We start from the raw sequence: 14,466 nt of genomic DNA, 5'->3' as shown, positions 1-14,466 counted from the left end.
TGCATTTAGAATCATTGTATGCAAATGATCTCATGAACATTGATGAGGGGTATCCTGAAAACCCACATGGAAACGGCCCTTGAGGCTTGGAGTTGGTACAACCCTGTATGCTCACCGTTAATGGATGCTGCATGTGTCTGGGCTTTCTCACCTATCATGGGGAATAAACAACGCAGCTTCGGGAGGGCATAACTTCAAAAGGAACACCCCAAAGTGTGAAACCATAAGTAGATCAGGAATTGTCATAATACATATCTTTGTGTGATTAAAAGGGTACATTCAATGTTCATGGCCTATTGGGAAAGCAGGTGGTTTCCTGGTAAGCCTCTCTCTCTGAAAGGCCATTACTGCTGAGTAAGGCCTAGTCTGATGTGTGACTGACAATTCTCAGCCCAGGTGGCCTATCACTGGCTTGAGTCTGCCAAGAAATCTCCCACTCTCCTCTTAGGTCAGTCATTGATCATGGGGACCATTCTAGGGTATCTTATGCGTGGCATAGAATCATAAGCTTTTGCAGATTCTGAAGCATGGCGTAGCAGCTTTAGCTGTTGCAAGATCCTGTAGCGTGGCATAGCAGCATAAGCTGTTGCAGATTCTGAAGCATGGCGTAGCAGCTTTAGCTGTTGCAAGATCCTGAAGCATGACGTAGCAGCTTTAGCTGTTGCAAGATCCTGAAGCGTGGCATAGCAGCATAAGCTGTTGCAGATTCTGAAGCGTGGCGTCGTAGGTTAACCTGTTGCAAGCTTAAGCGTGGCATAGCAGCATAAGCTGTTGCAGATTCTGAAGCGTGGCGTCGTAGGTTAACCTGTTGCAAGCTTAAGCGTGGCATAGCAGCATAAGCTGTTGCAGATTCTGAAGCATGGCGTAGCAGCTTTAGCTGTTGCAAGATCCTGAAGCGTGGCATAGCAGCATAAGCTGTTGCAGATTCTGGTGGCGTAGTAGGTTAACCTGTTGCAAGCTTAAGCGTGGCATAGCAGCTTATGTTGTTGCAGATTGTGAAGGGTGGTTTAGCAGCTTACACTGTTGCAGATTCTAGAGGCGTGGCATAACAGCTTCAACTGTTGTAGATTTTGGGTGGATGATCAGTACAATTATAAACCAGCAGCCATACTGAACATCTGCATTCCTGCTATGTCATAGATTGCTTTGCTTTCTTGGAATGTTTGAAATCGAAGCCATTGCGAATGAAATGAAAGGATAGATTTTAATGGGAAAGTGAGGGACAAGGATCAGAATAAAAGTAATGAGTTCCACGAGGCCATTTGTTAGGTTAATATGTTCTAAATCTTTAAAATATTCCTGACATTTAACAAACTTTTTCTTCTCCTCTGCAGGTGATGACGATGAGTTGGCCAACCCGAGCGTCATCGTTAAGTACATAAGAACCATTGCCAACGTATCATGCTGCCTACATGGAGCCCTACAGCGACACTCAGTTGTGGTGCGCAGTGGAAAGTATGGGGTCACACACTCCCTTTTCCCACTCCCCAAGTATCCGAACTTTCTTTCTGGTGGTGGCTTCCTAATGCCAGGGGCCACTGTGCCAAGTCTCTACCGAGCCTCGACCGAACTACCCGTCTATCCGCTGGATGACGTCTACCTGGGGATGCTGGGGCTAGTGGCCCGCATTGAACTGCAGCACAGCCCCCTCTTTTATGTCTTTGGCTTGAAATACGACACATGCCACTACAAGGCGGCGGTAGTTGTCCACGGCATTTCCCCAGACCAACTGGTTAAAATCTGGACTGAAATGGAGGAGGCAGAGTGTGAGCCTGTATTCAAATGGAATCGGTGATACAATGAATAAACGCTGTGTTTACTTCCTGTCACGTGACCAACCAGATGGGGAGGCTGTACATCTAGTTGGTTCAGGCCATATGCAGTGGAAAGGGACGGTAACGTAATGTTGGGCAGGGAAGACCATGCCATACAGGCGGCTCCATCATTCAATTGGTGGTTGTGCTCCGCTGTGTCCCAGGTGTTCAGTGCGTACCATGCTTTGAAAAGCAAGAGTACACACCTGATACAGCAGTTGCTTCTGCCGCTGGATCCTCATTTGTGGCTCTGGAAGGGAACCCTTCTGTGGTGTGCTGCATATCCCACCTGCTTCCATGGAGCCTCCCATTGTGTGTGTCTGTGAGCCTGGCATGGAGTCTATCGCCAGAGCCCGCCCCTGATTCCCAGCCAGCACAAGTGACATACCTGGGCTCAACTTTCTCTGTTTCTTCTCAGGGATAGAGTATTGAGATGCTAAATGCCCAGGTCTGTTGGCCACCTCTCTGCATTCTTGGTGGGTAATAGGGGAGATTTTACTTTTTGACGACTTTGTTGGCTTATGTGTGGCGGGACACCATAGCTACCACTTACTGGGCTTGTGGCGTGACACCATAGATACCACTGATTGGGCTTGTGGTGAGACAACATAGATACCACTGACTAGGCTCGTGCCGGGACTCCATAGATACCACTGATTGGGCTTGTGGCAGGACACCATAGATACCACTGACTGGGCTTGTGGCGGGACACCATAGATACCACTGACTAGGCTCGTGCCGGGACTCCATAGATACCACTGATTGGGCTTGTGGCAGGACACCATAGATACCACTGATTGGGCTTGTGGCGGGACACCATAGATACCACTGACTGGGCTTGTGGCGGGACACCATGGATACCACTTACTGGGCTTGTGGCGGGACACCATAGACACCACTGACTGGGCTTGTGGCGGAACACCATAGATACCACTGACTGGGCTTGTGGCGGGACACCATAGATACCACTGACTGGGCTTGTGGCGGGACACCATAGATACCACTGATTGGGCTTGTGGTGGAACACCATAGATACCACTGACTGGGCTCGTGGTGGGACACCATAGATAGCACTGATTGGACTCGTGGCAGGACACCATAGACACCACTGACTGGGCTTGTGGCGGGACACCATAGACACCACTGACTGGGCTTGTGGCGGAACACCATAGATACCACTAACTGGGCTCTTGGTGGGACACCATAGATAGCACTGATTGGGCTCGTGGCAGGACACCATAGACACCACTGACTGGGCTTGTGGCGGGACACCATAGATAGCACTGATTGGGCTCATAGCAGGACACCATAGATACCACTGATTGGGCTTGTGGCGGGACACCATAGATACCACTGACTGGGCTTGTGGCGGAACACCATAGATATCACTGACTGGGCTCGTGGCGGGACACCATAGATAGCACTGATTGGGCTTGTGGCAGGACACCATAGATACCACTGATTGGGCTTGTGGCGGGACACCATAGATACCACTGACTGGGCTTGTGGCGGGACACCATAGATACCACTGACTGGGCTTGTGGCGGAACACCATAGATATCACTGACTGGGCTCGTGGCGGGACACCATAGATAGCACTGATTGGGCTTGTGGCAGGACACCATAGATACCACTGATTGGGCTTGTGGCGGGACACCATAGATACCACTGACTGGGCTTGTGGAGGGACACCATGGATACCACTTACTGGGCTTGTGGCGGGACACCATAGATACCACTGACTGGACTCGTGGCGGAACACCATAGATACCACTGATTGGGCTTGTGGCGGGACACCATAGATACCACTGACTGGGCTTGTGGCGGGACACCATAGATACCACTGATTGGGCTTGTGGGGGGAACCATAGATACCACTGATTGGGCTTGTGGTGGAACACCATAGATACCACTGATTGGGCTTGTGGCGGGACACCATGGATACCACTGATTGGGCTTGTGGCGGGACACCATAGATACAACTGACTGAACTCGTGGCGGGACACCATGGATACCACTGATTGGGCTTGTGGCGGGGCACCATGGATACCACTGATTGGGCTTGTGGCGGGACACCATGGATACCACTGACTGGGCTTGTGGCGGGACACCATGGATACCACTTACTGGGCTTGTGGCGGGACACCATAGATACCACTGACTGGGCTTGTGGCGGGACACCATAGATACCACTGACTGGGCTTGTGGCGGGACACCATAGATACCACTGACTGGGCTCGTGGCGGGACACCATAGATACCACTGACTGGGCTTGTGGCGGGACACCATAGATACCACTGACCGGGCTTGTGGTGGGACACCATGGATACCACTGACTGGGCTTGTGGCGGGACACCATAGATACAACTGACCGGGCTTGTGGCGGGACACCATAGATACCACTGACTGAGCTTGTGGCGGGACACCATAGATACCACTGACTGGGCTTGTGGCGGGACACCATAGATACCACTGACTGGGCTTGTGGCGGGACACCATAGATACCACTGACTGGGCTTGTGGCGGGACACCATAGATACCACTGACTGGGCTTGTGGCAGGACACTATAGATACCACTGACTGGGCTTGTGGCGGGACACCATAGATACCACTGACTGGGCTTGTGGCGGGACACCATAGATACCACTGACTGGGCTTGTGGCAGGACACCATAGACGCCACTGATTGGGCTTGTGGCGGGACACCATAGATGCCACTGACTGGGCTCGTGGCGGGACACCATAGATGCCACTGACTGGGCTCGTGGCGGGACACCATAGATACCACTGACTGGGCTCGCCAGAACTGGCAATGCAGGGAATCCTTGTGTAGGTCACTGTCTACACCTATTCTGGTTGCACCTATTACTGACAATGTCAACACTGAGAAGATCTTTTATTGTGCTTGCCCAGATCAGCAATATCTATTGGACATGTGGAAACTGGCATCGCCTGTTAGCAGTCATGCACAGCTGCCCATATCTGGGTTTGGATGGTATTGTGGCAATCCCCAAAGAGCCCTGCAAAGATGTATTACTGGTACTACATGTTTTTAAAATGCACCATTTTGCACTCGTTTTGTGTGACACCCTAATCCCTATGTGTGTTGTTGAAATCCAATAGCTTACTGAGACAATTGTGCTTTAAAATACACACAGTGTCACCATGGAGAGTTTCCAGTGACCTTGGTCGCTTCTCCGCGTGTGCCTCTGTTGAATTGGCTGTGCACCTCCCACTCAACCACGAAGTAGGAAATATATGTATATTGGCTGTGAGCACTAAATAGCAGAAGGTTTAAGGCGTGGTATTGTTGCTAGGACATCGAGTGAGTGCACAAACGGCTCTATGTCTATAGGTCACGCACATAAGGTTGCAATCCCGAAGTGGCGACCTTTTGTGCGTGACCCTGTCCCCATTAATGACGGGGGTCTCCACTTCCAAACCGCAGCCTCTACGTGGCACCCTGCGGCTGCTTTGTACCTCTCGCATATAGTCAGTCTGGCTGCAGTGGCGCCGAAAGCCGGGGCACAGCACAGTGTGATCTTGTGCGCAACCTTTTGAGCCCCGGGCTTCAGGCGCTGCGGTAAACAAACGGCAGGCGCAACAAACACTACAATTGAATCTGACTCCAGCGTCTTGGTTGTGTAAGAAGAACATTGGAGTTTGTGTCGATAACACAGTGGCACCGTTTGAGCCCGCGTAAAGGGAGCAGTACTGAACAAAACTACTGAAAATATGCCCTACTACTCTACTTGGCATTATGCCACTGTTAAATACGCCTTCCTTGAAATGATCTCTAAAATAGATAGAAGCCTCACCCACAGGATCATAATTAATGCTTTTGGATTAAGAGCTGACAGAGGCATCTGACCTGCATCTTCCAGTTATTAATGTTGCACTTTTGGTTGACGCCCGTGGGTGGTGAATTGAGAAAACCAGGTAATTAGTCCTGTGTTCGCTGCTTAACGCTTGCTCCCTATTGCTTAACACAGGATCACGCCTCACTGTAACCCAAGGCACAACTGTACCTGTACCTGTAACTAAGTTCTCTTACAAGTAACAGTGCCACAATGCCCTTGGGCTGCCTGCGCGCTATATAAATGTAATAAATAAATAAATAAATAAACACTGCATGGCTCCGTTGACATACCTCAACCCTGGAGGATGGCTTTCCAGATCATCTACGTGGCCACTGAATTCATAGTCTCTGCAGTTTAGTGGCCAACAGTGGCCTACATTGTGGCAGGCTGGGTCCGGATTTCAGGTGAGCCACCATACTGGAAAGAACATGGAGTAGCCTGGGATCATGGCAGGAATCGGACGGATAATCATGTGGCGTTAAGCCCCCCGTTCCAAGGGCTGGAACGAACAAGGGCTCCCGGCCATTACCCCCCATTTCAGCCCTTGGAGCGGGAGCGTAACGCGATTAGCACCCCGGGTTACCAAAGCGGTAACCCGGGGAGCTAAAAAAAAGTATTTTTATGAATTAACTGGGCGCCTTGCGTGTTCCATTCAATGACTGAAAATATTGTGCTAAGATGGCCGCCATGGAAAGAGAAGGCGGGGCTCCTTACGGAGGCCTTCTTCCCTTTCCATAGCGGCCGGAGAAGCTGAGAAGCTGCCGCCTGCGCTGCCGCAACCAACAGGTACATGGCATAGGGAAGGAGGGTGGGGCAAGATGGTGGCCAGTGGAACCAGCCATCAGGCGGCTTGCAACATGGGCTGAGACATTTCCATGTTCAACCCTGAGCACCTGGGAAGACCCGCTGCTTGATACGTTGGAAGTAATGGCATCCAGCAGGCCAGGCTTAGCAAGAGGCAGAGAAGGGCTGCGGTAGCCTGTGGAGGCGAGCTGGGCGAGTGGTCCAGGCGAGTGAGGTGCACGTCTAATTGCTGGAGCTGATTTGGAACTCTGATCTTTTACTCGCGACGCCACCCTGGGTTCAACCAATCTGATTGGCTCACTCGCATCTCCTAAGGCGAATTTTTGACATGTCATTTCATTCCCATCCCTAGGGGGAGTGTTGTTTCTCCAGGGAAAGCACCATTGTTCTCCAAAGCTTCATGTTATTTTTCAAAGCGTGGGCTCCCAATGATGATATAAGGAAACCCTCAAAATAGATTTGCCTATTGGAATCCAGTGCTTCTGGTGTCCCCTTAAACCACAGATGAGGGCAGCTTTTTTTTTATATGATCACAAGCAATGGGGTGTTCCCGTGTAGACTCAATTGATCAAATAGTTTATAGGCTACCAGCGTTTACTGAACTGGTTGCTGTAAGGAATCAATCACATTATTTGGTAAAGATATGGTACCTGTCATGCTCTGCTGGTGCAATATATGCTTGCCGGTGCTAATACAACAGAATAGACAACTCTAAAGCAGCGTGGTCCCAGGTAAGTGAATGGATTCATTGATGGAAAGCAAAAGGAGACTAGAAGTAAACCCAGGTGGTGGGGAAGACGCGCTGGAAGAAGTATAGTGATTGCAATAGGAGAATGCTGCCTCTATAAGCAACAAGGCACCCAGCTGCTGTGAAATGCATCAAGCCAGCATAAACGTTTTGGTTGACTATCTGTTCTTAAGAGACTGAAGTAATTAACTCTAATCAAGCCATCACATGACGTTTTACAGACAAGCCTAGCCTGTCCTGATATATGTGCCACATTGAGCTATGTTGTTCAAATTCAGTTCATTTTTCTGTACTACACTTTTTGTATTCTGTTGAGTATTGTGATGACGTCTATCTGGAATATACCAGCTCCAGTCAATCTCCTGTGTTTTATATATTTGTTACATTGCATGTGATATTTCTAACCATAACATTATTTTCCCTCGTTGTTTTGTATATATTTGTCATGCCTCTGCGGACTTTATTATTTTTAAGTGTCACTGATATAATAAAACTTTGTCTGCATATGCTTTAGAGTTGTCTATTCTGTTGTATAAGCACCGACAAGCATATATTGCACCAGCAGAGCATGACAGGTACCATATCTTTACCAAATGATGTGATTGATTCCTTACAGAAACCAGTTCAGTAAATGCTGGTAGCCTATAAACTATTTGATCAATTGAGTCTACACGGGAACACCCCATTGTCTGTTTTCAGTTTTCTGCTCCATTTAAGTTCCCGGGGGATCTTGGAGTTCCTCTTTGTTATTTTTATATGATCAGGCACCTCAGCAGCGAAACGTCTTATCAGCTATTAACAAGGTCACATCCCAACATTAAAAGAGGTGCACATTAAAGGAGTGATTCTGTGTTAATGCCCCACTCAAGGAAAATGTGTCTGGCTCGTGCCCTCTAAAGGCCTACATACAGAAGGCAGTAAACAGAAGACCCCATCCCGTACGTATGCCTTTAGGGGGCCCAGAGGGGCATTGGCTTGCCTAAGTGGATGGGGGCGTGACAGAGAAGAGAGGGAATTGCCTCCCCACAATTGACAGGGGTAAGAAGGGAGGAGGAAAAAGACCAACCTTGTGTTCAGGGGTTGAGGGGTTTAGACAACCTTTGCGGCTGTATACCGCCAAGTCAGTCTTTTGCATGCAGGGTTTAGACCGCCAAACAAAATTGTTAGCTCTGAAGCTAAAATATCCGAATTCTAGGAAAGGCTTTCCCAGTTAACCATGATGTGTGATCCTGGGCAAATCCTTTTCTTCCCTGTACTTCTGTTTCCTTATTTGGCAACATTGAAACTGCAGGGACACGAGCTAAAAACTGATATTGGATGCCATTTAATGATTAATTGGAGTGCTCAATATTTTGACCTATGGGCTGGCACCCAAGGCAAACATTTGTACACTTAAATAAAGAAAACCCTATGTTGGTACCTAATTGAGGCGACAGTGGGTACGTGTACCATGTTTAGAGGGTGACCGTGCCGCATCATACACTGCATACAATGTTCTGCAGGATTACATATCCAGTTTTTGGTCAATGGGTATTTCTTTCTACTTCTTGAGAACTGCCAGTGCTTAGTCTGTTTCTAGGCGTTGCACAATGTGTGGTATAAAGGAAAGGAGGTACATTGAGAAAAGGGGGAGGGAGGTTCCCGGAATGATCAGCAATTCCCCAACTAGGGAACATATCACATGTGCAATGAGGTACAGCAAAGAAAAAGAAAAAGACATAAATGCATGATTGATCGCGAATATTTTATAAAAGCGAAAAGGTGAACGTACTGGAGATTTATTTAACTATATTTTTGTACAAAATTCTAAGTTTTTCATCGGACGTGCAATTTAATAAAAGCCTAAAGTTTCACAATTTCCGGATGAAAACGTTTTTCTTTCTATTGAGTTATTTGAGTTGGTGGTGGTGGTGGTGGTGTGGAGGGTGACATATTGGGCACCATTAATTTGAGCCAATTAGTGCTTGATCAGTTGCAGCCTTTTAGGCGCTTTGCCTGCGCACCTGATATGATAAGTCATTTCTAATACGCCTGTACACAAGTGCTTCTAGGCACGATGGGAACACAGCTACAGTGAACGAGAAGCTTAAAAGGCACTGACTGTCCTAGCCCTGAGGGCCACTGGAGGGTTGTGGGGCCCGGGGCTATGGGGTCCATCACTGTGTGTTGTGACTTATGCATGTACATCCTGTAGTGCTATAAGTGATTTCAACTCAGCACTCCAAATAAGTCAATGCCTAGTCTGGAATGCCCAATGGAAGCCCTTATTTATATATTTTTTTGATGTCAAAGTTCTTAAATCTGGATGATGAACCCTTATATAACGCCCCTCTCTTTGAATCCCCCCTGACCTCACTGAGCCAAGAAGTAGGTTTGCTTTGCAAATTAAAAGGTATATTTGAATAATTAAACAATATATATATATATATATATATATATATATATATATATATATATATATCACACTTTTATGAATAAAATAATATTTGAATAGCACACTTATGAATATGGACGGCAATCGACAATGGGTAATATTACAATAGCACAATCTCTTTAATCTGAAAGGAGTCGGAAGAGGAAGGATAAGGTAGCAGAGACTACTTTTATGGTTCAAGGAAATGCACGATGGGAAAGAATGCAGCACAGAAATAAACTTGATATGAATTCAATCAGAAGATAAGATAATATAATCACTTTTTCCCCTGTGACTACTCACTCCCCTCCACTATGCAGTATGAAGAGATGGGCAGGAGGGTACACAAGTTTCAAGAATACAATCAATAAATGCAGTTAAATTCCAGTTCCCCCAGCAAGATTAGAGAGAAAAGGTATGATTTTAAAACAGGCAAAATATTTTTGAATGTTATTGCAATGGATGGGAAAATATACTAAAAATGCTTTTAATTCACTAAGGGATATTCAGGATAAGTGAGAGTTACTTTGGATTAGTTCAGGTCAACACTAGCAATGATTCATGAGTGATTACCAGGTTGAAAACGAAATTCAGCAATTGAGAACAAGGAGCAGCTATTTTGACAGAAAATGAAATTGAGCTAAATTGCAATTCGCGGCACTTTTTCCATGTGCGTAAATCGCAATTACGGAAAACTATAAGGAATTGGAATGTCGTTTTAGGTTTGTTGGAAAGCTGAGGATCTTAGCTTTAAAATGACAGTTACATTTTGCTTCTAGGATGGTTCAAAAGTTAAAGATGTTTTTGTGGAGGTAGATTTTCAGAAATAAAGTCAAGATTTCAGAAAGACAGAAGGAGCTTTTACAGATTTGAAGTCACAGGATGGACACAACATTCTAAATGCAGTTCTGGACAGGTTGAAATGAATGGAAGAGGATTCCTTTAAACTAAGAGATTTGTTCTGTACATTTCTAGACTAGATACTCTCTCCTAGTTTTGGAATGGAATGGAAATGGGCCTCATCACCGATCTGGTCAGGTTTGGACTTCACTCGCCACCGGACGGTCTCAGACACTGGTTCTGCTCACAGCACGGCCTCTGGTCGGGGTCACACAGGTTCTGGATACAGCGCTGCTTTCTGGGTCTGGACCTCGGTCCTAGCACAGGGTTCTTGGCTAGAATACAACAGCTCAGCCCGGCTGTTGAATGTGAGAATCAGGTTGATAGATTCTACAGGCCTGCTGAGAAGAGTTCAGCTTTTGGGTTAGGCCTCCGTTTCAGCTTCTAGAGCTTGGTTCTAGAGTCTGGTCTCTGGATCTATCTGGAGTATGGAGTCTGGATATTGTCTGGATCTGGTCCGTCAGAGTGCTGTGCAGGAATCAGTTGAAGTGGAAAAGTGAGTGTGTCCTCGCCTGTCCTAAGCAGTCTCTTTTTATGTGTGTTCAAGGTGGGTGTGGAGGCTGACTCTACATGCCCAATCCCCTAAGGATTTGATAGGTTAGAGGATTCCCTGTGACCTGACTGGAGAAAAGATTAGCGTGTCAGAATGAGTCAGAGTGATGCTGTGTTTTAAAATCTAGTGAAAAAACTCCCCTTTGCTTTTACTTAGAAAATCAATTTTTCTCAAAAACATGTTTCCCAGATACACAAGTTGTTGAGAATACATGTACACCACAGAGAAGAATTAAGGCATGTCTCTGTTCAAGCCCCGTGTTCCTACGAGCTTGGGTTCAGAAATGATGACTTATTTTTGTTTTTTGGTGAACTTGCCAAGATTGGTTCCGCACCAAATTCTACCCAGACATACACACCCTCTCTAAGCATATTACTGTAAATTCTTATGTTCCTAGCAACAACACTGCAGCTACAATATTAATAATTATGGGGTTTGGTCTCAGAACATCACACAGCGTCCAGTTTAGTCCTGAACTGTGAGTGCATTTTTCATTAGAGGAATCTCCAAGTTGTACATTTTTGTCAGCTTGGAACACTTTGTAAGTTGCAATTTTATAAAACATATATTTGCTCTCAATTGAATTCATATCTCAGTCTGGTCCGCCCCTAGAAGCTTGGTGAGTCAGATGGTCACATGGCCTGTTTCTCCCAGAGCAGTTATTGTAGACAGTTACACCCAAATCAGCATATTCTATTCAGCTGAAAGAATCCATTGTCTCTTTTTCCTGACAGCAGAGCCCCAGACCAGGGTGCCACTCCCCAGTTCCTTTTCACACCAACTTGTCAATTTCTTGGCTTGGGGCAGAAGGAACCTTCTTTTGTTCAGGGGGAGGTGTGGAATCTGTCTGATCCCAGCGTGGGAACACTTTTTTACTCTGCCATCAATGTTACAATTTGTCTTTTCTTACAATATTACCCACATATTTAATACATACATTAAACAATTGCTTCCTTCAAGTCATTTCAGAATATAGTTTTACATTGTCTCTACCCCTTAGGCTTCCGATAGCCAGTATTTCTTTGGCATAGTTTGGGTTCAGTTGTTCAGTTTTTACAAGGAATTGTTTTAAAACGCTGGCTTTCTGGTAGAGGTGAGCAACATTGCTACACCCATTTTTGACAGCTGTCTTTACATCAATATCTTTCAAAAAGGGGACTATACTTGATAGCATCTGATTCTTGCTGACATTGTATTGATCGGATTCTTGCGGTAGAGTCATGTGGAACAACCAAAAAGAAGGTTGGATCTTTTTGGTGATTTGTGAGCCATGATTTTAGCACATTTTGACAATCAAGAAAATGAATTCCCAAACAGCTCTGGGTTGCTTTTGGCAATCATTATTGCTATTTCCAAGTGGTTTCAGGCTACTGTGTGTGTAGCCCAATGGTGGTTTTAGGCAGTGACCTCCTGTGCTCACTAATATAGGCAAAAGTGGGTGGCAGCCTATTTTTCCGGTTTTTACTGTGCATTTTTGGATGGTTTTGAGCGATCAGCATGCTTTCTAGTGGCCATTCTGATGTTTCTGCTGCCAGCAATGCACAGTACTGTTGTAGGGCTTGGATGCGTGGGTTAAAACATCCCACAGCACCTCACACTACTGGTGCTCAATGGGTGTGTCACGTTTGGATCAAAGTGTGCAGCAGAGGTTTGTGACCTTCCAGAATGCTCATTTCGAGGGCATGAGAGCCTAGAGCAGTGCTTTAAATGGCACACGGAATCAGAGGGGGGGCTCTCTAGAGGGTGTGGTCTAATGGGCTTCCAGCGGCTTAGGCAAGTGCTGCCGCCCCCTGCCAGTGATCATGTGCCTCGCACCCAGGTGCGATGTTGATGATCCCTGCATCTGTTGGCTAAAGGGATGGCTGGGGTGGGGTGGGCTGGAGTGGTCTGCACCACACCTTTTCTTCCTTAGTGCTGGCGACAACCTTGCCAGGCATCCCCCTCACTAAGAGATGCAGCGCTCACCCTTGCATTTATTTATATAAAGCCATACAGACTTTATATGAAAATAGGCCTTGGCTTCTAGCAGCCTAAGAGGCTGGGGCTAGCAGTGGATTTTAGGGAGCCCTGGCAGCGCCCCGTCTGAAAGATTTTTCAGAGGCTGTAGGGGTGCCATCCCAGCTAACCTGGCCCACTTAAAGATACGATCAAGACCGGTGCCTGATAGCATGTTCTGGTTGGAATTTGCAAGTTTGGCCATCCTAGTGCCCTCTTGACCCCAGTCAATCTACACTAGTGTCTGGTCTCTCCTGCTGCTGGTGCACCCGTCTTGTGTTGATTGGCTGGGGCCTTGGTCTGCCCATGCCGCATTCTTCCAAGTGACTTTAGGGTGTGTGGCTGGAGTTAAGGGAGGCCGGAGGTTTTACCATATCTGCACTGCTAACCTGTTTCCCCCAACTACACCTAAATATGCAGTGATGCTCATCTATGTCGGCCCCCCTGCTTGCTGCATCCATCCCACTCATCTCCCTAGTGTTCTGTACAGTAGTCCCTGGGTGTAGGGTGGCTGGTCTCCTGAGCTCTTAATGTTGCGTTAGTAACCCCTTCCACGGGCTATACCGGGGGCAACGGCCCAGCAGTCCAAACTAAAGGCCTGAGCAAAGCAAAGGATTACTGCCTCTCCCGACAGAAATCCTGCAGGGTCATTCTGGTGCATGACCAATGCCAAGTGGGTAATGCCTGGCTTGCATGCACAGCTCTCTCATGCCCAGTGGGTAAAGCCTGGCTTGCATGCACAGCTCTCTCATGCCCAGTGGGTAAAGCCTGGCTTGCATGCACAGCTTTCTCATGCCCAGTGGGTAATGCCTGGCTTGCATGCGCAGCTCTCTCCTGCCCAGTGGGTAATGCCTGGCAGAGCTCTCTCATGCCCAGTGGGTAATGCCTGGCTTGCATGCACAGCTCTCTCATGCCCAGTGGGTAAAGCCTGGCTTGCATGCACAGCTCTCTCATGCCCAGTGGGTAAAGCCTGGCTTGCATGCACAGCTTTCTCATACCCAGTGGGTAATGCCTGGCTTGCATCCACAGCTCTCTCATGCCCAGTGGGTAATGCCTGGCTTGCATGCGCAGCTCTCTCCTGCCCAGTGGGTAATGCCTGGCACAGCTCTCTCATGCCCAGTGGGTAATGCCTGGCTTGCATGCACAGCTCTCTCATGCCCAGTGGGTAAAGCCTGGCTTGCATGCACAGCTTTCTCATACCCAGTGGGTAATGCCTGGCTTGCATCCACAGCTCTCTCATGCCCAGTGGGTAATGCCTGGCTTGCATGCGCAGCTCTCTCCTGCCCAGTGGGTAATGCCTGGCTTGCATGCACAGCTCTCTCATGCCCAGTGGGTAATGCCTGGCACAGCTCTCTCATGCCAAGTGGGTAATGCCTGGC

The 14,466-nt window shown here is 47.4% G+C and overlaps 1 protein-coding gene across 1 annotated transcript in view; it reads left to right on the top strand.

Moving 5' to 3' along the window:
* Positions 1–7,732, top strand: part of LOC138563791 (beta-1,3-galactosyltransferase 5-like) — a 166,771-nt gene extending 159,039 nt beyond the window's left edge. The window contains exon 3 of the mRNA XM_069642862.1: positions 1,335–7,732. Within this exon, the coding sequence (XP_069498963.1) occupies positions 1,335–1,795 (461 nt within the window). The 3' untranslated portion in view covers positions 1,796–7,732. The remainder of the gene's footprint in view (positions 1–1,334) is intronic.
* The last annotated feature ends 6,734 nt before the right edge of the window (positions 7,733–14,466 follow it).

The sequence above is a fragment of the Ambystoma mexicanum genome, chromosome 1p (genome assembly GCF_040938575.1).
Source record: "Ambystoma mexicanum isolate Mex_15411 chromosome 1p, UKY_AmexF1_1, whole genome shotgun sequence".
Classification (NCBI taxonomy): Eukaryota; Metazoa; Chordata; class Amphibia; order Caudata; family Ambystomatidae; genus Ambystoma; species Ambystoma mexicanum.
Note: the sequence above shows the minus strand (reverse complement) of the source record. Positions and strands in the feature narration are given on the sequence as shown.